This window comes from Panicum virgatum, chromosome 4N (assembly GCF_016808335.1).
Source record: "Panicum virgatum strain AP13 chromosome 4N, P.virgatum_v5, whole genome shotgun sequence".
Taxonomy (NCBI): domain Eukaryota; kingdom Viridiplantae; phylum Streptophyta; class Magnoliopsida; order Poales; family Poaceae; genus Panicum; species Panicum virgatum.
In genome coordinates, this window is record NC_053148.1 from 38,225,563 (window position 1) to 38,252,148 (window position 26,586).

The window sequence follows — 26,586 nt, forward strand, 5'->3', positions numbered from 1 at the left end:
TCAATTCGCTTACTCCAACCTAGATCACACTTCTCATGCAGTCTCGCATGTAACCTTCAGCCTTGGATCCTCACGTGGCTCAGCGCCAGGGTCCCCGCTGACGTTCATCTGCCCGAAGGTTCAGTGCACCTTCGGGCGACCTTTGATCTCCGAAGGTCCCCCACGGTTCGAGAGATCTTCCAGCCGGTGGCCTTTGGATGAATTTGCCCCACTCATCTTAGTGATCCTGCAAAACAAAAATGCTCTCGAAGTTCGTTAACCTTCAACCGACCTTCGACCGCGGGGCTGAACCTTCGACCTCTGCCATCCGGCAGGGGGGGCAATCCCCCAACAATATGCTTGGCGTACAACGTGCTCCGGTCCGCATTCCATGCCTAAGTTGGTGCAGAGGCGTCTATATAAGCAGCTAGGATCAAGAGGGCACGCACATCCTCCGCTTGCATCTCTAATTCCCTACAAGCACAAAGGAATATTTATTCCTTAGCTCCACAATCTGTAGGCATCGGCAGGTACGCAGCATGATACATTTTAGAATCCCATGTCTGAATCTCGTTCCAGTCCTTAATCTCTTCATCCTAGTGTCATCTTTAGCTCTCATCAGCAGTCAAAATGAAACTGACAAAGAACGACAAGCTCTTCTATACTTCAAGTCCCGGCTATCAGATCCAGCCGGAGCCTTATCCTCATGGAGCAAAGCATACCATGATTTCTGCAACTGGCATGGTGTAAGTTGCGGCACACAGTCTCCTCACCATGTTACTTCACTAGACCTCCCTTCTGAAGGCCTCACTGACTCTTTACCATCTTGTATAGCCAACCTTACCTCACTTAAGAGACTGCAGTTGTCAAATAACAGCTTCCATGGCTCCATACCTCCCGAGCTCGGTCTCCTAACCCAGCTCACCTATCTCAACCTCAGCTTGAATTCTCTGAATGGTGGGATCCCATCTGCGATCTCATCCTGCATGCAACTTCAAGTCCTCGACCTATCGAACAACTCCCTCAAAGGTGATATCCTACCAACCTTAAGTCAATGCAAAAACATTCAAATGATAAATCTTAGTAATAACAAGCTGCAAGGGAGCATCCCAGCTGCTTTTGGGATGCTCCAGAAGCTCCGAACCCTGATCCTAGCAGGCAACAGTCTATCAGGGTCAATACCACCATCCTTGGGCAGCTCATCTCTAGTACATGTTGATCTCGGAAGAAATTTTCTGTCCGGTGGAATTCCTGAGTCCTTGGTGAATAGTTCTCTCCAAGTACTTAGGCTCATGAGCAACAGGCTCACTGGGAAGCTCCCAGAGGCTCTCTTCAATAGCTCATCGCTTACCACAATTTGCCTTCAACAGAACATTTTTGTTGGTTTTATACCACCTGTTGCTTCCATCTCTTCCCCTTTGAAGTACCTTAGTTTACAAGAGAATAATCTCTCAGGATTAATTCCTCTATCGTTAGGGAATCTCTCTTCTCTGGTTTTTCTGTCTCTTCAGCAGAACAATCTGATCGAGAGCATCCCAGAAAGCTTAGGCAACATTCGGAAACTACAGGTATTGAGATTGACCGCCAACAAACTGTCTGGTCTTGTACCACCGTCGCTCTTCAACATCTCGTCACTGAAATTTCTTGGCCTGGGCAGTAACTTATTACTTAGTGGAAGATTACCCTCTAACATTGGCATCACACTTCCGAATATTCAGACATTAGTACTCATGTCAAACAGATTTTATGGCACGATCCCTGATTCTCTTCTCAATGCATCACACCTGGAGAAGATATATATAGCTTTCAATATGCTGACCGGTCTTGTGCCATCATTTGGATCATTGCCAAACTTGGAGGTTCTTGATGTTGGTGGAAATATGCTGGAATCAGGTGACTGGAGTTTCCTCTCCTCCCTCTCAAATTGCACTAGACTGACTCATCTCATGCTTGACTCGAATAATCTCCAAGGAAATTTGCCATTATCGATTGGTAATCTTCCAAATAGTATTAAGAATCTTTGGATCAGAGACAACAAAATTTCTGGGCCAATTCCCTCGGAGATAGCCAATCTGGAAAACCTCATAGAATTATATATGGGCTACAATCTTCTCAACGGTAGCATACCACCAACTATTTTACACTTGCATGGCTTGGTTAGACTTGGAATTGCACGAAACAAACTTTCTGGCCAATTGCCACACGATATTGGGAGACTTAGTCAGCTGAATGAGCTCCACTTAGATCAAAACAACTTGACTGGAAGTATACCTGCTAGCTTTGGGAACTGCACGCAGCTACAGAAATTGAACCTTTCTCACAATTCACTAGCTGGGAGTATACCAAGCAATCTCTTATGAATTTCTTCGCTTTCAATATATCTGGACCTATCATATAACCAGTTATCTGGGGAAATACCAGAGGAAGTTGGAAACCTCATTAATCTAAATCTTGTTAACATCTCAAACAACATGTTGTCTAGTAACATCCCATCCACTCTTGGTCAATGCGTGCTCCTTGAGTATCTTCAGATGCAAAACAACTTCTTTGAAGGAAGCATTCCACAAACTTTCATGAATTTGAAAAACATCAAGGAGATGGATATTTCTAAGAACAATTTGTCAGGAAAAATCCCAGATTTCCTCAAAAACTTGAGTTCTCTGCATCTTCTCAACTTATCCTATAACAATTTTAGCGGAGCAGTTCCAAGCAGTGGTATTTTTGGCAATGCCAGTGCAGTTTCCCTTGAAGGGAATGATGAACTGTGTACAAGTGTACTCACAAGAGGTTTGTCTCTTTGTTCAGCAACGAATAACAGGACAAGGAAACACAAGTCACTAGTTCAAGTCATAGAGATAGTAATACCGATTGTTGCTGTTGTTATGATCATTTGCTTCTGCTTTGTGATGCTCTTTTGGAGGAACAAAGTTAATGCAAAGAAACAGTTACGGCACCTCAATGGGCACAATAAAAAACATAGCATATAAAGATATTGTAAAAGCAACAGATATGTTCTCTTCTGCTAATTTAATTGGCTCAGGTTCATTTGGAAAGGTTTATAAGGGTAACCTAGAGCTTCATGAAGATCAAGTAGCTATCAAGATTTTTAACCTCAACATATATGGGGCTCATAGGAGCTTCATTGCGGAGTGTGAAGCCCTCAGAAATGCCCGCCACCGCAATCTTATAAAAATTATTACTGTGTGCTCCTCAGTGGATCGTAGCGGGGCTGACTTCAAGGCCATAGTCTTCCCATACATGCTGAATGGGAACCTTGATATGTGGATACATCCTAGGCTCCATGAACACAGTCAAAGAAAGATTCTGACTTTATGTCAAAGATTCAATATAACCTTGGATGTAGCATCTGCTTTGGATTACCTTCATAACCAATGTGCATATCCGCTAATACACTGCGATTTGAAGCCAAGCAATATTCTTTTGGACTTTGGCATGGGTGCATATGTCAGCAACTTTGGCTTAGCAAGAACATTATACACTAAATCAGGTGCATTTCAAGATAGTTCGACAAGTTTGGCTTGCCTAAAAGGATCCATTGGATACATCCCACCAGGTGATATAAGGTTGTTTTAAAGTTGTTTATTCTATATGTTATTTATAGATCGCATAAAAGGATAATAATCTCTAACTGGATTATGTTTGCGAACATACATGCAGAGTACGGCATGAGTGAAGAGATATCAACCAAGGGTGATGTTTATAGTTTTGGGGTGGTCCTGCTAGAAATGATGACAGGGTATCGTCCAACAGACGATCAATTCAACGACGGTACAAGTCTGCAAGATTTTGTCCGTGGATCATTTCCAAATAACATCTATGAGGTTGTTGACCCTGTCATGCTGCAAGACAACATCAACGCAGCCAAAGTGATGCAGAACTGCATCCTTCCGTTGGTCAAAGTAGGACTGTCGTGCTCCATGGCATCGCCTAAAGATCAGCCCGACATTGGGCAGGTTTCTACCGAGATCCTTAAAATCAAGAATGCGATATCAAAGCTACATGAGTCATCATCACGACAAAATTGCTAGCAGCTGTAGTGGTTACATCGAACATTATCAGTGTTTCACCATTTTGCATTCTGTATAGCTAGTCACATTAGCCTTCATCTCTGAAAGTGTACCTTTTGATTGGCATTAGCATTTAACGCCGATTTTGTTTTTCATTGCTCGTGCTGAAAATTTGTAGAACCTCGACTCTAGCAGTCAATTCTGTAACCTAATGATCAAGAAAATCCCGACTGGTTCCGACAGAGGCTTCGAGCCTATTTTGGGTCTGAACTCTGAACTGGGAGCCAACCTAAAACTCAGAAATAGGCCGAGACGAGCTCGACACGGAACTGCGCTCCCAACACCCAACTACCTAAGCGACACCAAACAGAAGCCGTGGCAAGCGTACATGTACCTGGTAACGGTAGCCACAGAACCCTAGGTCCCGCACCCGCTTCCTCCGTTGCCGCCGCTTCGTGCCCTGGAGGACGCCGCATCTCTCAGAGCGCGGGCAAGGCACCGAGTGGCGACGCTGCTCTTATCTCTGTTGTCGATGAACCTCCGTGCCAGCGCACCAACTGCCGGCGCCGCCGCCGCCGCCGCCGCCGCCGCCATTGGAACGGAGAAATGGAGCGGTCCGGAGGACGAAGAGAGCGGGCCTGACGTGCGGGGCCCACCGGAAGCGAGCGAAAGGCGCGTGCTGTGGAGGCTGGAGAAGAAACCACACAAAGTAGATGGTGACTGAGAAGGGGATTTGGCCGCCTGGTTTACTCCATAGTCCATACCATACCACACACACACTAGCATACTAGTTGCGTTCAGGCTTGATGTACAAATTTTACATTTGCAAATTCTGCAATCAAATTTGTGTGTTCCAACAAAATTAAAAGACATCGACTCTGCTTCAGTAGCCACATTCCACACGATGAAACGCTCGTAGGCACGTGCCGCTTATCTGAAAGAATGTGTTGCTAAATGTTAATAATCACGTAACGAATGTATTAAAAAAAGGAAAAAGATTAAATTACTCCTCTGAACTATAACCAAAGTTTGGAAAATCCCTAAACTATTGTTTGGTTCATTTTACCCCAAACTATGCACTTTGGTTCAAATTATCTCCTAATATAATTTGTCTTTTTTATTTCTCCATGCATGTGGAGTTTTAAGCTGAAATTTTACAAGATGACAGTACACATCATGACACATCTTAGAAAAATACATCATAATTTTTATCATAATTTTGATATGTTAGGATATTTAAAAATAAATTAATCATTGGAGTTCAAAATTATATGAAAAATAACGATGAAAAATCTATAATAATTTTTTTAATATGCATTGTGATGTCCACTACTACCCTACAAAATTTGATATTAAACTTCAACTTGTGTATGGAGAAATAAAAAAGACAAATTATGTTATGGGGTAAAATGGACTAAATTATATAGTTTGGGGGGTAAATTGAACCAAGTTATAGTTTGGGGGTTATCCAAACTTTGGCTATAGTTCAGGAGAATAATTTAGACTTTTTTTAAAAAAAAACTTTCAACATAGAGATGTACAGAGGATACCGGAAAATATCACTTGCCCAAAATATAGAAGGACAGCTAAGAAATTGGGCCGGGCTTGATGCGGGCTCTGGCCAGACCTGTGTTAGGCTCGAACTAAAAGGCCCAAATAACAAGGCTTTCCAACCTAATGTTTGAGCTGTGTGCTAGGCTCTTCAATTGGATACTCACCTTTGTTAGAATTATTTTGCACTGCTAATAAGGATAATGTGGTCGCTTCCCTTTCATTTTTTCCGACCAGTTTTTACCCCTACTATGGAGCGGTACTGATTACAAAACGGAGGTGCTAAAGGAACTAATACTGCGTACGTCTGCTCCTTTTATAATCCAAACAATCTGGCAAGGTCGTCAAAGGCAAAGGGGAAAAAGAATTTCCACAATGTTTTGGAGCTCTTCTTACTCACTGGAAAGAATTTCCAAACTTTGGCGGACACCAAGGTGCAGGTTTAGACTTTAGACTGATGAATTGAACACATACCAGTCCTTATGCAAGTCTTTGTTAGTCCATGTAGCACAAGTTTCTGCAGATTCTAACTCATTCGTAGCAGTTGCATCTGGCGAACACTTTGCCTGGAATGGGTTGGATTTTAGTTGTCAGGTTAAAAGACTTGAGTCATTTCTTTTTTGTTGCTAATGTGTGCATTCCTTATCCGCAAACGTCCAAATTACCTCCTCAAGTATGGCCATAATCGAGCGTGAACTTTTATTTTTTCAATTTTATACCCATTAACTATATTAATCGGTTCATTTTACCTCTTAATGAAATTATCTTCTTTTTTTTGTCCACACACAAGTGAAGTTTTTAAAATTCTATTGGGTGATAATGAACATCATATCTAAGATAAAAACACATTATGAATTTTGCATCATTATTTCGAAAGGGTACTGCATATAATAAATCAACCCTTGAGATACAAACTTGATGTAACATCCCAACCCGATGGGGCCCAATGGGCTAAGATGGTGTTCGTGAAAACAAAACGAAGAACGACGAGGGAAATAATAAAATTTGCACATAAGAAACACATGCACACGTTTACGAGAATATATATTTCATTAATTTTGATCTTTTACAAAATTTATGAATACATGACTCGTCATAGCTCGTCTTTTTCTATCTTCTGCGTCGATTAAGCTTCGATTAATCGACTGCGCCTTTATGGTCATCATCAAATCATCTGCTCACCATCCATATACAATACATGGAGCGTAAAAAAATATGGGTGGCTTTGTTTCGCCGAAATCCGGTCACGACAGTATGTCGCTATGTGGGTGATAAACGGAAAACATTGATGAAGGGGTGACTTTCACCTCGTCGGTGCCCAGTCATATAGCCTAGCTTCATTCAACATGGATATATATGTGTTGCCTTCGCCTTGTCGGTACCCGGCAAAATAGTAACCAAATCCCGTCATTTGGGACACGCGGATTGAATCGTGGCCTCGCCTCGTCGGCACTTAGCCAAAAATTCATCTAGCCTCGTCGGTACTAGACGTGTATAGAAATATACAGCGGTTGCGATGTTAAGATCATGCTCTCGCAAGATGAGTTGAATAGCCTTCCGGAGTCTCGTATTCTCTCTTTTGTCTATTTGAGCTGAATTCTTGCCGAGACAGCTTAGGTCTTAGCCGAAAACATAAACAGAGCATTTGCTCTTTTGGAAAAGACAAAGGGTGCGCACGTATGTGCAGCATGCATGGCTTCCATTTTATTTATTTCCCTCACAAAAGATAGTATGAAAGCAAATGCTTTTTTTCCTGAAAGAAGAAGCATGCATGTGCAGCTCGAGACTTATTTATATTTTTTCCTTATCAGACATCACAGGTCTCTTTTTCATTTGCCGTATGATAGAATAAGGGCCATTGCTCCCATGCATAATTTCTTCTTGGAAGAGATTATTTGCCTCTTGCTCCCGCAACAGGGCAAAGGATATAATTAGCATTCTTCTATCACTCGTCATTAACTAGGGAATAATTTATGAGAGCCCATCGCCATGATTTAATTTAGTCGTGTCATTTCAGGGAAATGGTCGCACAAGACGTAGTCGTTTCTTCCGAGGACACGGTCGCTATACAATCTGAATATAGCCGTACCATCCTGGGGAAATCGGTCATGCGAAACGTAGCCGTTTCCTTCCGAGTCGCTATGTAATATGAATATAGCCGTCTCAGCTCGGGATAGCCGTAGCCATCTCGATCCGAGGGTACTATCGCTATGTAATATAAATATAGCCGTCTCAACCTAGGGACAGCCGTAGTCGTCTCAACCCGAGGACACCGTTGCTATGTAAATAATATGGCACTGCCGAACATCGCGACGCCGCTATAGATAGAAAGAAGTTTACATATTTTCTCAACGTGGCTCACCAAGAGTCATAGCTGCAGGGAAGGTCAGCATGGCGTCGAAGTCGAGCGGCTTGACAACAAGGCGAGCAGTGGCTGCTGCGAGGTGGCGCGACTCTCGGGTTGCTCGACGGCGGCGAGGTGCAACTTGCGGCGGCATCTCGTCGACGGCGTGGCTCTCAAGTGCAGCGTGCGGCGGCGTCTCGTGTGCGTCTCGGCGTGCGGCGGCTCTGTAGCCTCAGCCTCCACCCTCCAGCCAGGGTCGTGGGCGCTTTATATAGGCAGCGGATGGCAGAACTTAGAACCCTCGGCCAAGCAAAAGATTTAAACAGAGCCATACTTTATCTCTTGATGGCCTGGATACGATCAAAACCAACCAGGACTCTATCTCAACAGGGTACGTGTCTTTATCTCAACTGCCCAGGCTGGATATCATAGAACCAACTCGCGTACACCACCTGATACGGTTTCCCTGTTGTACACGTACTCGTTTGTTTAAACCAATCAAGATCTTGGCCCTGTTTGGGGAGCTTCCTGGAGCTTTTGCTTCTCCAGGAAGCTCCAAAAGCCACAAGCTCCCCCAAACGGGGTCAGATTCTCCAAACCGCGGAAGCTCCAAAAGCTCTTCTTTACACTACAAGCGGAAAAGCTCCATCGGAGCAGCTTCCCGAGCTTTTGGCGTCCCTCCTCCCTTCCGCGCGTCCCCCTCCCTCGAGGTCGCCGCCCTAGATCCGTCGCCACCCGCCGCCCTCCCTCCGCGCGGCCCCGCCGGTGGCTCTTCTCCTCGCCACCTTTAATGGTCTCCACCCGAGCTCCGCCCGCCGGCCACCTCCACCCGAGCTCCGCCCGCCGGCCACCTCCGCCGAGCTCCACCCGACGGATCCACCCTCGACCCGAGCTCTACCCGCCTCCACTCGAGCTCCTACCGACTCCACCCGAGCCCACCCCGACGTCCCCCTCCATTCACGGCCGGCGAGCCGAGCTGCGAGCTCCGGCTGCCTCCACCCGAGCTCCGCCCGGCGGTCGCCTCTGCCGAGCTCCGCCCAACGGATCCATCCGCGTCCGCCTCCACGCCCCGGCAGCTCGGCTCGCCGGCCGCCTCCGCCCGGGAGCCCCTCCCCTCTGCGTCGCCGCCGCCCCTCCCCTCCGCGCGGCTTGCCCGGCCGACGCCCCTCCCCTCTGCTTGGACCGCCGCGCCGCCATCCTCGCCAAAAGCTCCATTGGAGAAGCTTCCCCAAACAGCACAGCTAGCTTTTTCCAAAAGCTGATTCCTACACCAGCGGGGTGAGCTTCTCCAGGAAGCGCTTTTGGAAAAGCTGCCGCTCCCCCAAACAGGGCCCTTATCTCCAACTAGCTTGCTGGCTTTATCTCCAAATTACATGATCAGGCTAGCTACGATGAAACTAATTAGCTCACGGTTCACGGTAAATCTAGGAGAACTCATATGGAAAATGATAGGTGGGCCATCTTGAGTGGCCACCGGATGAATTAGTTTCTGATGTGCACATATATGAGCCAACCATGTCCCCAGGATATTGCCATCTCGTGAGACATTGGCTCTCTATTTTATTTTCGCCACCATATCTCTAATCAATAATTCACGCTTAAAACTTGGTGTTCACCTCAAACAGCCACGCGAGAATTAAAACTAGCTCTTCTAGAAACATGGAGAAGTGAGGCCCACGTGTCATAGGCTCAACTATGATAAAAAAATGTATGTATGCCTCCAAAATAACCATCAAATAGATATTGTGTGTATATACTTTGCCACATCTTATTATTTTTTTAGCATAAATAAACATCAAACAGATGGGACAGGCTGAATCCCAGCTTACTGTAGCAAGATTACTGTTGCACAAGCACGGTAGCTCGGCGGGTACTGTATCTTCAGCACAATATTCCCAGAGATAGCCTTAGACGAGCCAGACCAGCTTATAAGGCTGGGCCTGGGAAGCTGGTAACTCCGGTTGCAACTTTTTGCGCGAAGCGAGAACGAAAGTGCAAGAGAGTTAATTAGCAGGTGTAGCCCGTTCAATGTATAGAATGGGTCTTAGCCGTTCTCCTGGGCCAGGTCGTTACACTTGACCAAAAATCCATTATTTTCAAAGTCTCATCTCTCCGGGGTAGACTATATTTCTCTCAAGTACCATAATAACAAGGACCAAATTATCCTGAAAAATAGGAGGGAGCTTTAGCAGCCTATGGCAGCTAGAGATATACTAGGACCACGCTAGGCTGAAAATTTGCAGTATACTGAGTAAACGACACTGTGGCTAATCGATTATTCCATCGACTTGTTATGCAAATTCAGAAGGGATTTATTGAAGTAAAGCAGGGATAGTTACATATATGCAGTCTTTTAGTAGTGCAATTCACACACATGTACACAAAGGACACCCAGCCGATGCCATACCAACCAGTATGTGACCACCACAAACTTGTCCACTCAGAAAATGAGCTGCAGATCGAGCCATGTACCTAAATGAAGAAACACTATAGACTTATAGAGTAAACAAAGGGGAAAAAAAGACATGCATGCGTATACGCATACGTGGCTCTTTTGGATCTCTTAATTTCTCCTCTTCATGTAATAACTCTGAACACACATTCAAGAACCGGAGCTCAAAAACACAATCTATCTCTCAGAAACAGCACGCCCTGGCCCCGGCTTTGGAGGATCATCGATTGGGCGAAATGCAGGACGATCATGTTAGTTGAGGACCGCCAGTAATACAAGTCTTGATGAGATCCCAAAGCCACTGAAAGCAGTTTTCATGGCCTGTACCACTTGTCGTATCTGCAACTGCCAGAAACAAGTTTAGTAGCAAATCAATGGAAAGTGGAAACTACTACTCGCAAAAAAAAAAGGAAACAGGATTTCTGTTGATGAAGTCTGTGTAGCAACTGCCAGAAATAATGTTTCCTAGCCTGATGAATTGACGAGTTTCAAACAGATGAGGCAAAGCAAGGCCTACCTTCTGGGGGAGTAGCCGGACGATTACCGTCTGAGGTGGCCGGCGGGAAAGGTGGGATGGCACCGGCGGCAGAGCTGTTGTTAGGTACCATCTTGCTTCAGGTAGGGCACCAGCTGATGAACAAGCTCAAGGGTGATGACTGATGCTGTCTCTACACCGTATGATATGCAGGGGTATTTATACCTGTTACTGAGATGAATTAAGGCCCGCGTTCATGCCATTCAGAAAGTAGAAAATTACTTCAGTCGAGTGTTCCATAACATACTGATCGAGTCAATAAAAAGCTAGGTTCGTGGAATCTCACTATCTCTGTAGTCGGTCGCAGTCCCATTCCTAGTCTCAGTCTTAGTTGCGCATGTTCACAATGGTGAAGTGGACATTTATCTGTCGTTTGTGTAAGTATTATGTGCTAGTAGTAGTGGACTAATGACATGTGACAAGGAGGAGGTCAATATGGAGTCAGAATGGCAGAGTTGTGTCAAGCATGGTATCTGGTGTTCTTGCTATTTTTTACGTAGGAGTAGGTTGTCCGTTCATAATACGTAGAGAATGACCTCAGTCAAATGCTCTACAGCTGGCCGAGCTCGTCAGTGCAGAGTATACAGAGGATCGTACCACTATCTGAGTCAACTCTCAGTCTTAGCCTGAACCACCAAGTATATTCTATCCTTCTAATCCAACTTTAAATTGGAAGATCGCTCGAGGTAGCATATTGAAGCCTGAGAAAACAATTCATTGGAAACTTCTAGCAACACAAATTCTAACTCAATTCAGATAAGATAGAATTCACTCGAGACTTCGACTAGCTAAGGTGAATTTTAGTTATGCGATTCAAACAAAACTATTAAGTTAGAATGCAAAAGAAACTGCAAGGCTTACGTGTTAGATACTTAGATGATTTCATATCTGAATCATATGGCTGCATTTGGTATAACTACTAGCATTTGGTCATTAAGATGAGCAGGCTCGTTATGTTGACGGCAAAGAAAAGGCTGGTCAACACTCAACATAACGAACCTGCACATCTTAATGACAAGGAAGGTTTGTCTTTTTTTTTTAGAAAATTAACAAGAAAGGTTTGTCAAATGGATCAGGCCGGATACAAGAGGCCCAAGCAAGGTTCCCAGAATTCGAATTCTAGAAACCAAGCAAATATTTGCCTTCCAATTTTTCCTTGACAATAATTTCAAATAACTTCTGGTTCTCTCTTTCCACATAGTCTATGATAAATGAAAAAACAAGGTATTACTGATCATTGATCAGGGCTTTTAAAAATAGAGTTCGGCAACTATTTCCAAATAATTCAAGCAGAAGAAAACCTAGTGAGAAGGCACCAAATGTTTTGATTGACTGCTAGCAAAACTGCGCTTACTTGCACAGCGAGTCGCACATCATGTCATGGATCGAGCTAACCTTAAGGCACGAAGCATCACAACCTGCCAACAAACTCTATAGCAAGGCACCTTCCTCACAAATTGGTAGTTCATATTTTACAAGAAAACTACAACTTCTCCAAAACAATTCAAACAGTCGCAAGTAAAAATTATTGAGCAGGGGCCATACGTTTTCATTGACTGACTTTGAAGCTAAATCCCAAAAGCATCCATTCAGGCATCTCGTTGATTCCCCGTGTATGCATGGGTGACTACAAAACTGAGTGCCACTAGAGTAGTATGGTGTAAGTAAAACATCGCCTCAATCAAATAGCAATGGCGTCCCTAGGTGTCTTCGCTCTTGTTTGGCTTCTTTCTATCTTCACCACATTTTCCAATTTGTTAGCCACCTCCAATGATACTGAAAATGATCGACAAGCTCTCCTTTGCTTCAAGTCCCAGATCTCTAGTTCAGCACAGGCTTTCGTCTCATGGAGCAATGCATCGTTGGAATTTTGCAACTGGCATGGAGTCACTTGCAGTGCACTGTCTCCCCGTCGTGTCATTGAGCTAAACCTTCCATCAGAAGGAATCACAGGCCCCATATCTCCTTGCCTCGCCAACCTCTCATCTCTTGAAAAGATCCAACTATCAAACAATAGCTTCCATGGTGGCATACCATCCGAGTTCTGCCTCCTGCGCCAACTGAGCTACCTCAACCTCAGCATGAACTCCTTGGAAGGTAATATCCCGGCTGACCTCTCTTCATGCTCCCAGCTTCGAATCCTAGGTTTGTGGAACAATTCTCTCCAAGGTCAGATCCCACCTGCCCTAAGTCAATGCAGGCAGCTTCAAGAGATTAACCTTAGCAACAACAAGCTCCAAGGGAGCATCCCATATGCTTTTGGGAATCTTCATGAGCTGCAAATACTAGATCTTTCCAGAAATAATCTTGGAGGCAACATACCGCCAGCATTGGGCTGCAGCCTTTCTCTCACTTACGTTGATCTAGGGAGCAATGCTCTCACTGGGCGCATACCAGAGTCCATCATGAACAGTTCATCACTTACAGTTATATCCTTACAACAGAACCAACTTGTTAGTTCTATACCACCTGTTATTGGCATCTCTCCCCCTGTTAAACATCTTGATTTAGGAGAGAATTGTCTCTCAGGATCAATACCTTCCTCGATAGGGAACCTTTCCTCCCTAGTTTCTGTTTATCTTAATCAAAATAAACTAGTTGGGAGCATACCAGAGTCCTTAGGTAATATTGCAACACTAGAAATATTGGACTTGAATGAAAACAACTTGTCAGGGCCTGTTCCAAAATCTCTCTTCAACATGTCCTCCCTGACATATATTGCTGTGGCCGAGAACTATCTTATTGGACAGTTGCCTCCGGACATTGGCTTCATGCTTCCAAGTATTCGGGGGTTAATCCTCACGGGAAACAAATTTGAAGGCCCAATCCCGATTTCTCTTCTCAATGCATCCAACCTCCAACTGCTTGAGCTAGGTAACAACAGCTTAAGTGGGCTCATTCCATTGTTTGGGTCATTACCAAATTTAAAAGTACTTGATCTGGGCAACAACATGCTAGACGCTGGCGACTGGGCCTTTATGTCTTCACTCTCAAATTGCTCCAAACTAACGAGACTTTTATTGGATGGGAACAATCTCCAAGGGAAATTGCCAAGTTCTTTTGGCAATCTTTCAAAAACCATAGAGATGCTGTGGCTAAGAAATAACAGCATTTCCGGGCCTATACCACCAGAGATAGATAATCTGAGGAATCTTAATGAGCTGTTCATGGATTACAATCTTTTCATTGGTAATATACCACAAAGAATTGGAAATTTGCACAATTTGCGCGCTTTATATTTGTCACATAACAAGCTCTCAGGCCAAATCCCTGATGTCACTGGCAACCTTGTTCAGCTGACTGAATTGAAACTGGATGGGAACAACTTGAGTGGAAGGATACCTGAAACTATAGGACACTGTAACCAACTCCAAGAGTTCAACGTTGCTCACAACTCACTAGATGGGAGTATACCAAGCAAAATATTCCAAATTACTACACTCGAGTTTGACTTGTCACACAATTACTTGTCTGGACGAATACCAGAGGAAGTTGGCAACCTCATCAACCTCAAAAAACTTAGCATCTCAAATAACTTATTGTCAGGCAATATCCCATCCAATCTTGGCAGGTGTGTGGTTCTGGAGTATCTTGAGATGCAAAACAACTACTTCGCCGGAAGCATTCCACAATCTTTCATGAACTTGGTAAGCATCAAGGATATGGATATTTCTCGAAATAAATTGTCTGGAGAGATCCCGGAGTTCCTCGCATCCTTGAGTTCTCTGCAACATCTCAATTTATCCTTCAACAATTTCAATGGAGCAGTTCCAAGAGACGGAATTTTTGACAATGCTGGAGCCATGTCCATAGAAGGGAACGAGCATTTGTGCACAAGTGTTCCAACAGAAGGTATGCCTCTTTGTTCAGGATTCGCCAACAGAAGGAGACAGAAGATCTTGGCACTGGTACTGGAGATAGTAATGTCAGTTGTTGCTGCAGTTATAATTATTTTTTCCACTCTAACTGCCATTCATTGGAAGAAGAGAATGCAAGTAAATTCAAATTTGCCAAAACTCAGTAAGCACATTAAAAAGATTTCATATAGAGATATCATAAATGCAACAGAAAGGTTCTCTTCTTCTAATTTAATTGGGTCAGGGTCATTCGGAGTGGTTTATAAGGGTAATCTACATCACCTTGAAGATCAAGTTGCCATCAAGATTTTTAAACTTGACATATATGGGGCGGACAGGAGCTTCTTTGCAGAATGTGAAGCCCTAAGAAACCTCCGCCATCGAAATCTAGTAAAAATAATTACTATATGTTCTTCAGTGGATTATACAGGGTCAGCCTTTAAGGCCCTAGTGTTCCAATACATGTCAAATGGGAACCTGGATTCATGGCTGCATCCAACAGCCCATGATCGCAGGCAAAGAGATATTCTGACTTTAAGCCAAAGAATCAATATATCTTTGGATGTAGCATCTGCTTTGGATTATCTTCACAACCAATGTGCAGCTCCATTGATACACTGCGACTTGAAGCCAAGCAATGTTCTTTTGGACCTGAACTTGACTGCATATGTCAGTGACTTTGGCCTAGCAAGATTTCTACACGTCAGAAATTCACAAATAGATTGTACGTCAACTCTGGCTTGTCTCAAAGGATCCATCGGTTACATACCACCAGGTCAGATAAGCTTATCTATAAATAATTACCTTTGTTTCTGTTTCTTTTTATTAAATTGATGGCTGTATTATTTCTGTGTCTGTAAATGGTGCAGAGTATGGCGTGAACAAAGAGATATCAACTAAGGGCGATGTTTATAGCTTTGGAGTGCTTCTGTTAGAAATGATAACAGGGAGTCGCCCAACCGATGAAAAATTTAGTGATGGTACAGACCTGCATGGCTTTGTAGAAAGAGCGTTTCCAGAGAAGATCCATGACATTGTTGATCCCACGATGCTACAAGCTGAAATTGATGCAGCAGAGGTCATGAAGAACTGTGTCATTCCACTGGTACGAATAGGACTCTCCTGCTCCGTAGCATCGCCAAAGGAGCGGCCTGAAATGGGACGAGTTTACACTGAGCTCCGTATAGTCAAGCAAAAGTTGTCATACACCAATGATAACTGAAACGGATTCACAAGATGGGCAGCTCGTTACGAGAAATTATAGTCAAGCAAAAGTTGTCATACACCAATTCATAACAAATGTACTAACTGATGCTTTAGGCTATGCATCTATGCATTTACAGTCTGTATGGTTTCAAATGTGCCTGCATCTGCAGAACTATTATCCCTTCTAGCATCTTCAGTTCATGCCATCCTGCTTGTTATGAATTACATTCGTGGCACCTCAACTCAAGCAATCGCATACCAATAGCAATTTAAACTTTAAAAGTACAATCTGATTCTAATGATGTTTCAGAAATCAGTTTTGGGTTAGAATTAGAAATGGGAAGTGGGAAATTGTGAATGAAACTAGAATTTGGAAAGCGTACGAAGCCCTGCAGTAAGCCCGATGAAGTCCCCCTCCCCCAAATCCACCAGTGTCACCAGCGGAACTGTCAGGCACATGCGCTCGTACCTGGTAGCCGCGGAAGCCACGACCCCACACTCCCACAGCGCGCTGCGTCAAGTCGACAATGCCGGCGCCAGCCCCGAGCCACCGTGAAGCGGCGCGGTGCGCGCCATATCGTGCCGCGGCACTGGAGAAAATTTTCGCTCCCGTGACCACCGTCGCTGACCCACCGGGCCATAGGAACTCGGAATCGGAGCATATGGCCCGGTCGAGGAAAGGAGAAGATGGTAGCCGCCGTCGCTGTCCCGATTGTTGTTGCGACTGGTCTATTGCGACAACGTCAGTGCTGTCTATATGGCGCCAACCCCGTCCATCATCGTTGCACCAAGCATATCGAGATCGACATCCACTTCGTCCGCGAGGTCGCCTTGGGGAAAGTCCGTGTTCTCCATGTACCTTCCTCCCATCAGTTCGCAGACATCATAACCAAAGGGCTACTTGTACAGTTATTTACCGACTTTAGGTCCAGCCTTGCGTCCGGGATCCTCCCGCTGCGACTGCAGGCGGTATTAGGATTTGTATAGGCATTCATTGCATTGATTGCGTTTATTCCCAGTAATCCTGTAATATCAATTGTACCTGCCCTATGGTTATATATGAAACAGCCACCCCCTAATTAGAGTGTGAGGTGTCCTCTTAATCTTCTCAACAATCATCTCTCAGGAACAATACCTCCCTCAATAGCTCCCTAATTACCCTTTATCTGAACCAGAATAAATTAGTTGGTAGCATCCCAAAGAGCATAGGTAATGTTCCCACACTGGAGAAAGTGAATCTGAATATAAACAGCTTGTCTGCGACAGTTCCACCATCTCTCTTCAACATGTCATCCCTAAAATATCTTGGCATGGGAAACAACTCACTAATTGGAAAATTGCCTTCTCATATTGGCTACAGGCTACCAAACATTCAGGACTTAATCCTCCCAGGAAACAAATTTGAAGGACCATTCCCAACCTATCCTCTCCACGCATACAACCTTCAACGGCTTTACCTAGCTAATAACTCGCTAACTGGGTTCATTCCATTCTTCGGGTCACTGCCGAATTTGGAGAAACTTGATATGTCATACAACATGCTAGAAGCAGACGACTGGGGTTTTCGCTCTTCACTCTCAAACTGCTCCAGATTAACTGCATTGTTGTTGGAGGGGATGAATCACCATGGGAATTTGCCAAGATCCATTGAAAAACTTTTGATTAGCATGGAGGAGTTGTGGCTAAAAAAACAACAAGATATCTGGGCCTATACCACCAGAGATTGGCAATCTGAAGAACCTCGATACAGTGTTCATGGATTATAATCTTTTCACTGGAAATATACCACCAGCGATTGCAAATTTGCACAGTTCGGTTTATTTAGCCTTGGCTCAAAACAATCTGACTAGCCAAATCCCTGACACTATTGGTAACCTTGTTCAGCTGATCTAAAATTGGATGGGAACAACTTGAGTGGAGGGATAGCTGCAACTATTGGACATTGCACTCAACTCAAAATACTCAACCTAGCTCACAACTCTTTGGAAGGGAGTATACCAAGTAAAATCTTCAAAATTTCATCACTTTCTGAAGAATTAGACCTCTCACAATTACTTGTCGGGTGGGATACCAGCAGAAGTTGGAAATCTCATTAACCTGAATAAACTGAGCATCTCAAACAACAGGTTATCTGGCACCATCCCATCTGCTCCTGGCCAACGCATGCTTCTGGAGCATCTTGAGATGCAGAGTAACTATTTTGAAGGAAGCATTCCTTAATCCTTTGCAAACTTGGTGGGCATCATTGAAATATATCTCAAAACAACTTGTCCGGAGAAATCCCAGAGTTCTTCACATCCTACCGTTCTCTACATCATATTAATTCATCCTTCAGTAAATTTGATTGATGGAGCAGTTCCAAGGGGTGGAATTTTTGACATTGCTGGTGCAGCGTCCACTGCTGGAAATGATCATTTGTGTACAAATGTTTCAACACAACGCATGCCTCTTTGCTCAACATTCATTGACAGGAAAGTGAAACATAAAGTTCTTGGTTATGGCACTAAAGATAACAATACCAATTGCTGCGGTTGTTATTACTACTTTTTCCTATCTGGCAACAATTCATTGCAGGAAGAGAATGCAAGCAAAGCCACAAACATTGCATGAGCACATGAAGAAGATAACATATAAAGACATTGTAAAGGCAACAGATAGGTTCTCTTCTGCTAACTTAATCGGGTTGTGGTCATTTGGAATGGTTTATAAGGGCAATCTAAATCAGGAAAATGAAGTTGCCATCAAGATTTTTAACCTTGACATATATGGGGCCCACAGGAGCTTTGTTGCAGAGTGTGAAGCCCTAAGAAATATCCGTCATCGAAATCTAGTAAAAATCCTTACTGTATGCTCCTCGGTGGATTATAGTGGGGCAGATTTCAAGGCACTGGTATTTCAGTACATGCCGAATGGGAGCCTAGAACTGTGGCTACATCCAAAGGACCATGCCCATGGTTAAAGAAAGATTCTGAATTTAAGTCAAAGAATTAATATAGCCTTGGATGTAGCATCTGCTATGGATTATCTTCATAATCAATGTGCATCTCTGCTAATACTCTGTGACCTGAAGCCAAGCAATATTCTGTTGGACCTTGACATGGCTGCATATATCAGCGACTTTGGCCTAGCAAGGTTTATATGCATGAGAGATGCTGGTCAAGATTGTTCAGCAAGTTTGGCTTGCCTAAAAGGATCCACTAGAAACATCCCACCAGGTGAGACAAGGTTTGTTCATAAAACGCTGCTTCTGATTCGTCTTTGTACAAATGTAAAGTTTGTATTTAATTTTATAATGTTTGTATATATAAATGCAGAATATGGTATGAGAGGAGATATCAACCAAGGGTGATGTCTATAGTTTTGAAGTGCTCCTATTAGAAATGATAACTGGGAGTAGTCCCACTGATCAAAAATTCACTGATGGTACAAAACTACAAACCTGCATAGCTTCGTGGATAGAGCATTTCCAAAGAAGACTCATGAGATCATTGATCCGGTGATGCTACAAGACAAAGTCGATGTAACGGAAACCACGAAGAGCTGTATCATTCCATTGGTAAGAATAGCACTCTCTTGCTCCATGACATCACCTAGACAGCGACCTGGAATGGGACAAGTTTGCACTGAAATCTTCAAGATCAAGCAGACGTTATCAAACTCACATGCTGAATGAAATAGAATGGTGAAACTGCTGGTAGTTGCAGAAGCTACAGCATAGGTGACAGGTGTCACTATACAAAATGGTACTGCATGCTAGGCTTCTGACCTTTTTTTTTTTGTGCATCCTGTATGGTTTCATATTCACCTAAGTTTGCAGAAATACAGCAGTTAGTTATGGTGACAACTGGCTTCTGCACAAACCATTAATGTTCTAACTACTAAGTGATGTTTTGCTCCTAACCTTTTGCATCACCAAATTCGCCTTAATTTGCTTACCCCTATTTTGGCACCTGCAGCTAATGTCATCTTGATTGTTGTGCATGAGGATTTCAATTTGGGTCAGGACTCAGGACTAATCTGCAATCGCCTAGACCACCCTAGAATGCGTACAGGAAACATTGAACTAACCCAGACAGAACACCGGAAGAGCGTCTTGAAGTGCGACGATTTGCAGTTTGCGCTGAGACCCTCAAAATCAAGCACAGTTTTCAAACATGTATTGCAGTATATGAATAAAAAAAATTGGCCTTCATTTGCAGAAAGGCAGCAGTGAGTTACAGTGACTGAGTACTGCATAGAAGCATTAATGTACTAAGTGATGCTTCGCTCCTACCATCCGTTTTGCATTCTCTATTCTTCAAGTCGCGTGTAACCTTATTTTGGCGATTGCAGTTTATGCAATCTTGCCTGTTCGTCGGGTTAGAGGATTTGTATCAGATCGAATCGGGCAACTAGAGTACAACCTGGTGCAAACCATGTTTCCACAAGGCGATTTCGGGTCAGGATTGGGCATCGCATCAGCCCCGAATCTGCACACGAGGCATACCTGGTAGTCGCGGAACCCTAGCTGCTCCTGCGCCGCTTCCTCCCGTGCACCGCCTGCAGCGCGTCGCTTGGACAACAGCACGGCCGGGTCAATGCGCGCTTCCCTGCGCGAGCAGGGAGCGGCCGCCCCCACCATCCTAGCCCGCCATTTCCCGAGCGAAGCTGTTTCTGTGCGGCGGCGGCATCGTAGCTCACCAGCCGGCGTGCGGCCGCTGCCACTTAATTTTGGCAAAATTTGCCCCGAGACACCGTTAAAAGGTAAATTTTGCTCAAAACTACTAAAATTTTACATCTACGTTGAAGGACACGGTTAAACTAGGTGCATTTGTTCAAAGACACCTTACCACTATTTTAATTAGTTTAAGGGTTTTTTGAATTCATACCATTCCATTGTAATTTTTAAAGTTAGGAGAAGTACCGTTCCTATTCACGTATTCTGAACTTTATCATTACAATTCTTCCTCAGTTTGAAATATGCCAAGGTATACGTCTGGAGACATCACGGTATACGTTTGGGCCCAACTGCAGCATACACGTCGTCATCATATTTTTGTATGGACATAACTGCCCCTTCCACCTTTCTCTCCCTATGTTAACAAGTGGATCCCACTAGTCATCTTCATCTTCTTTCTCCTTCCCTAACTTCTCCGTGACAGCCACTCCAACTCCCCTAGCAATGGGCGCCAGCCGCCGTCGTGCCACGCGGCCATGGTGGGGTGGACCTCCTAGGCGGCCATGGCTCCATGGCGGGCTAGAGCTACTCCGCCTCGAGCAGAGCAGCAGCAGCCCCAGGGACAATGCTCCAACCGTCAGAGCGCCAGCTCCGCGAACAAGGACAACAACCATACCGCCTCTAGCTCCGGCCGCTGCGAGAAGAGGACCAAAGCCGGTAGCCACAGTAGACCAATTTCGAAGCACCAACAGTTGTTATTAGCTGGCCACCGGCGGCACGAGGAAGAAGAAATTTAGCTACTCTAGTACTCTACTTCCTCGCAATTCCCATGAATTCGATAGCCGGAGCAACATAGCAAGGTGGGAGGAGACCAAGCCATACCACCTCCAGCTCCGGCCGCCGAGAGAAGAACCTCCGACTTATTATGGGCCTCCAGGATGGATCAACCAAGGTGGGCGCCCCCTCTTCCCCCTCCCTCAATCTAAGCCGAATCTGACCTGATCCCACACAGAATTTGTGTGGGCGCGTACAGGGTTGCTTCTCGAAGCGGAGGCTCCGCTTCTGGAGGTCGAGGAGGGACGGGTGGCCCTTCTTCTTTCGGCGCTTCGGCGACGGAGGAGCCGACATCACCGAGGACCACCGTGTCGGTGGTACTTGCTGCTGCTTACCCATTCCCAGTGGTGTCCAGGAGCTCCACCCCGCCATGGTCGTGTAGGAGCTCTGCCCTATCATGGCCGATCGGCATGCCAACGGTCGGCGACCACCTCGTTGATGTGGGAGTTGGGGAAGAAGGTATCATGGAGAAGACGGTGAATGAAGGAAGCAAGATGATGACTAGTGGGGTCCATATGTTTGTGACGTAGAGAGAGTAAGGTGGAAGAGGTAGTTTTGTCCATACGAAAATACAATAATGTTGTGTATGCTGCAGTTGGGCCTAATGCTTCTCCAGACGTATAACATTTCAAAAGAAGGAAGAATTATAATGGTAAAGTTCAGAATAGGTGAATAGTATAGTAATGGTACTTTACCAAACTTTGAAAATTACGATGGCATCAATCCAAAAAAAACCCTTATTTTAGTTGGACAGCCACAAGAAATTACAGTTCTGCCCCTTGGGGTCTTATCCACAGATCTTTCTTCTGCCGCACAAGAATCAGACGCTCGCTACTCAGCCTCCGCCGCCGCTCCGACCAGGGGCTCGCCGCGAGAGGGTGCCTCCGGGCATCCTATAGTCCGCGCCCCACCTGCTCGTCACTGTCCCACCTCAAACTATGAGCTACATAATAGAATTTGAAAGATTTGCCGAATAATGGGGTTTGTCCTTTACTCCCTCCGTCCCGCAAAGACTGTTCATTTAGTCTTCAAATTTTGTCTCACAAAGACTATTTGTTTAGATTGTACTCCCTCCATTCTATTTTGATAGTCCTATTTCACCTTGACACAATGACCAAGAAAAACAACCTTACTTATCATATAATAAATGCAACACAAACTTTTTAGTTGGTCCTCCAATGTTTTAACTGAAAACTTCTTGTTACTAGTGTTATTTATTTCCATAGCTCATGTTAATAGCAAATAAGACTATCATTTGTGATCATTTTAGGTTTTGAAATAGGACTATCAAAATAGAATGGAGGGAGTAGTAAAGTCCATCTAATCAAAGCAATATCAAGTACCAAGTAATAATTGCATTGAGAAGGGCATAGAGCCAATCAAATGCTTAAATAGATATTACTTTTCTGGTTCTAATGTATTTGTATTTATTGAGGATCTAGGGAACCTAATAAATAGCTCGGTCTTCAATCACAACAACTATAATTAATCAGGGGCAACATAGTTATTTTCCACTACTAGTAGTATGTCTGGAATTTTCTAAACGAACAGTTGTTGTGGGACGGAGTGTGGGGGAGAAGACACCGCCAAACAGTAGAGAAGGAGAAGGCACAAAACCAGAGCGAGTGAGCTCAACTCAAAGAGTGAAAATGCTCATCATGAGGGAGAGAGAGTCCCCCTTGACCCCTAGGGTCATCTATATATAGGAGGGAAGGGAGGTGGTAATTTTATCTCGGCTACCTAGCGAGTACACAATTTACAATTAGGTCCTCAGGCCGCCGCATGAGGCCCATTAATCTCATGGGCTGGGCTACTCCCCCAACAGTAGCCCCTCAGCTACTTTGGTTTGATTGGTACAATAAACCATAGTAGCTGAATACATAGGAAGTGGCCCAGTGCTATCTATGACCTTGGCCACGAGGATTGTCCTCATGACCGCCCGCTCGTACGCCTCGCTAAAAACTCCATCCGAAAACCCAGTGGGACAAAACAGATGGAGAAAAGAGCACGCACGCCTACCGGGCCCACATATACATGACGATACACTCAGGTGGTGATTGACTTCGGTCTTAACGATGACGAAGATCTTCGGCGGCAATGACGGTCTTCGGCTGTGATAAGGGTCTTCGGCGATGATGAAGGCGGAATCTTCGTCGCCTAACTTCATCGCGCAGACCTCGGATCCTTGGTTCTTGGGCGGCCGCACCCTTGGCACCAGTTGAGCCTCGTCGTCTCCACGAATGACCCTTCGTCGTAGCTGATGTACTCAAAGTAGGGGATGCAGTGTCTTCGGCTCTCCTCCTTCGAGCGCTGGACAAGACTTGATGCACAAAGTGATGCTAGCCGCCCTATCCTCAGCCCCTCTTGGCCGAAGGTCGTAGCAGAGGGAGCGAAGATTCTTCAAGATGCGTAGCCGAAACAGCCGATGTCGTGAGTCGAAGTAGAAGGCGAGCCCCTCGGGTCGAACAGTGTCGACACGGGCAAAGGCCGAAGCCGAAGTCGTCATCGCCGAAGTAGAAGGCGAGTCCCTCGAGCCGAGTTGTGTCGGCGAGGGCGAGAGCCGTAGTAGTCGCCGCCGAAGTGGAGGACGAGTGTTGACAGTCATTAAGTGCTAAAATTAACCGTCAATTCCTGCAGCTTTTCAGGATATTAATCACCAAACTTAGATATAGGGCTTGTAACTAATCAATTCCACAAGTTTTGGTGAATTGTCATCTGCAGGCACCCACATCTGCAAAGCGGGGAAAACACAGGAGAACACACGATAAAATGCACAAAATACTGCCACCCAGAAATGCCACTTACAAGGATGGCCCACAAATCAGAGGAAACGGGTGCGCCACACAAGATGTGTAACACCCTTGTGTTAATCGCGCTCGCTAATCACGAGTTAACTCACTAATCGTGGATTCAATTCGTCGTTAGCACTAATCGCGTTCGCATCGTAAACATCTGCTTAGCCGTTTTCGATCGCGTTTTTCTCTCCAATCCGAGCTTCAAATCAACTTTCGCACAAAACGAAAGTTGTAGATCTTCTTTTCCTCTACAACTTTTATTTTGGTCAAATTCCAAGTTTCTATATGAAATTTGGAGTTTTAGCGGGTCAAACTTGAGTCAAAATCGTTCAAACGAGTCAGCAGTGAGCTCCAGTGTTTTTCCTGTGACGCCCATACCGGCGTCGGCGTCTGGACGCCGGCGAGCCTACACGCGTCGGCGATCGTGCCCAACCTCGGCGTCTGAGCGCTGCTCTTAGCCACGCGGACGCCCTCGAACCTTCCTGTCCCGTCCTTCCCCTTCTCCATTCCTCGCGCTTGCGCGTAGCCAACACGAGCAGAGCTCGCCGTCGACGCCGCGCCGGCCAACCCTCGCCGCCCCGCCCCGGTTCCTTGCGCCCAGTACCGTTGTTGGCAGTGTTGATCGAGGATTGAACAGTATTAACCACATGCCGGAAGTAGGAGGTAGTCGAAACCGGTAAGCTAATTACCTGATTTGCAACGATACTTTGAATCGCGACCTGCTACTCTGGGAGTGGAATGATGGCGGGTGTTGGATAGTATGTCGCCTTCGGGTTCTCTGGGAGTTCGCCGTGAGGGACCCTTCACCCGGGTTTTGGCAGGCGTGATTCAGACGTCGGGGGTGATGATGGGAACAGTTGACGTGTGTGGCCTGATGGGGTTTTCACGTGTCGTGTGAGTTAGGTCCACCTTGCAAGGTTAAATCGGATCGATTCGCCGTGACTCACGGATATGAGGGCCTTGGTCACTTTGTCACATCGTAGTAAGAAAATGGAATGAGAACGGAATGGAAAAGGGTGGTTTGTGAGTTACTGAAGAATAATTTGATCCACCATGTGTGCTCTAGATGTTTAGGCAAATTTAGCTAATACTCATTGTACTAAATGGAGCTAAAATATTGAAAGTAAGGATTCACTTCTAGTAGCCTTTCAGCAAAAGAACTCCAGAGCCAAAAAGCTTTGCATGTCTAGGTAATGGGCTAAGTATACCCAAAGTCGGGTAAGCCTTGCTGAGTATTAGTATACTCAGGGTTGTTGTTGTAACCCTTTTTAGTAGGTTGTGTCCCCGCTGACTTCGAGGAGGTATGTGCGTCCTGGATTGGACAACCGCTTCCTCCTGGGTGGACTGTCGAGTGGGCCCCATCTTCCCCGTGAAGATTGGGCAGTTTGGCATCACATCAGTGGGCAGAATGTGGAGCTCACCTTATATCATCGTCGTGGTTATCGTATTGTATTTCGAACTCAGTTTTTAACCTTCCGCTGTGTTTTTGAACTCTGTCGTTTGTATTCGAACCTTTTATGTAAAACATGTGTTGTAAATTAATTTGAAGATTTCTGTATGCTGGTATCATCTGTGCTCGTCTTCGTACGGGTCTACTAGTGCAATTGTGATCCTGGAGTACAGTAGTTTAATCGGGATTTACCCAACAGGCTGTCAGATTACACCGTTTTAAGTGCACAGTAACTTGATTAAGTATTAAGATGATGGTTGGCGCACTTAAGCCGATTTAATTTGGGCGGTGCTGCTACAAGATGCACCTGAGGATAAGGCTCAGGGCCCACGTGTCAGCCTACCAGAGGAAGCAGAACCGAAGAACCTGCACCTGGGGGTCGGCCGACCCCCAGGTTCGGCCGAACCTGGACAAGCGTATGTCCAAGTGCAGCTCGACGTGGAGTAGCCCCTAAGCAACCTCATCCCGGGGAGATATGGTTTCCATGTAAAGAACCACGTAGAGTAGCCCCTACTCCACCTCCACCACTACGTAAGGGGGCCCCCTCTCCCCCTCTCATTCATTCACCATTCATTCCAGACCCCCAGGTTCAGCCGAACCTGGACAAGCATATGTCCAGGTGCAGCTCGACGTGGAGTAGCCCCTAAGCAACCTCATCCCGGGGAGATATGGTTTCCATGTAAAGAACCATGTAGAGTAGCCCCTACTCCACCTCCACCACTATATAAGGGGGCCCCCTCTCCCCCTCTCATTCATTCACCATTCATTCCCATTCATTCCACCATCCAACACACACCATTTCATATGTGAAGGAGAAGAGTAGAGAGGCTCCACCTCTTATATCATTAGCCTAGGGAGTGTGTGAGGAAGGAGTTCGGAGAAGAGCCGGACTTGTCGG

General features: G+C 45.2%; 3 protein-coding genes, 1 long non-coding RNA gene and 1 pseudogene across 4 annotated transcripts; 4 read left to right on the forward strand and 1 right to left on the reverse strand.

Moving 5' to 3' along the window:
• Window positions 1-359: 359 nt before the first annotated feature.
• On the forward strand, window positions 360-2,367 carry LOC120671546 (receptor kinase-like protein Xa21). The gene has a single exon (XM_039951920.1). It carries the CDS (start codon window positions 519-521, stop codon window positions 2,337-2,339), a length of 1,821 nt encoding a protein of 606 aa, XP_039807854.1. The 5' UTR covers window positions 360-518; the 3' UTR covers window positions 2,340-2,367.
• A 519-nt stretch (window positions 2,368-2,886) lies between these two features.
• LOC120671547 (receptor kinase-like protein Xa21) lies at window positions 2,887-4,284 on the forward strand. Its single transcript, XM_039951921.1, has 2 exons — window positions 2,887-3,553; window positions 3,658-4,284. The coding sequence occupies exons 1-2, from the start codon at window positions 2,911-2,913 to the stop codon at window positions 4,026-4,028; spliced, it is 1,014 nt and encodes a 337-aa protein (XP_039807855.1). The 5' UTR covers window positions 2,887-2,910; the 3' UTR covers window positions 4,029-4,284.
• Window positions 4,285-12,171: 7,887 nt separating this feature from the next.
• Window positions 12,172-16,166, forward strand: LOC120670936 (receptor kinase-like protein Xa21). The gene is made up of 2 exons (XM_039951130.1): window positions 12,172-15,521; window positions 15,616-16,166. The coding sequence occupies exons 1-2, from the start codon at window positions 12,581-12,583 to the stop codon at window positions 15,966-15,968; spliced, it is 3,294 nt and encodes a 1,097-aa protein (XP_039807064.1). The 5' UTR covers window positions 12,172-12,580; the 3' UTR covers window positions 15,969-16,166.
• A 732-nt stretch (window positions 16,167-16,898) lies between these two features.
• LOC120669377 lies at window positions 16,899-18,172 on the forward strand (annotated as a pseudogene).
• Window positions 18,173-19,560: 1,388 nt separating this feature from the next.
• Window positions 19,561-20,640, reverse strand: LOC120670938. The gene is made up of 3 exons (XR_005673445.1): window positions 20,439-20,640; window positions 19,854-20,299; window positions 19,561-19,757 (listed from the first exon to the last, which is right to left on the reverse strand). It is a non-coding gene; the product is annotated as an uncharacterized LOC120670938 (long non-coding RNA).
• Between the last annotated feature and the right edge of the window lie 5,946 nt (window positions 20,641-26,586).

Coding starts and splice junctions, on each gene's coding strand:
- LOC120670936 (XM_039951130.1), top strand. CDS start 12,581: ATGGCGTCCCTAGGTGTCTTCGCTCTTGTTTGGCTTCTTTCTATCTTC. Junction 15,522..15,615: donor CATCGGTTACATACCACCAG/GTCAGATAAGCT, acceptor TAAATGGTGCAG/AGTATGGCGTGAACAAAGAG.
- LOC120671547 (XM_039951921.1), top strand. CDS start 2,911: ATGCAAAGAAACAGTTACGGCACCTCAATGGGCACAATAAAAAACATA. Junction 3,554..3,657: donor CATTGGATACATCCCACCAG/GTGATATAAGGT, acceptor ACATACATGCAG/AGTACGGCATGAGTGAAGAG.
- LOC120671546 (XM_039951920.1), top strand. CDS start 519: ATGATACATTTTAGAATCCCATGTCTGAATCTCGTTCCAGTCCTTAAT.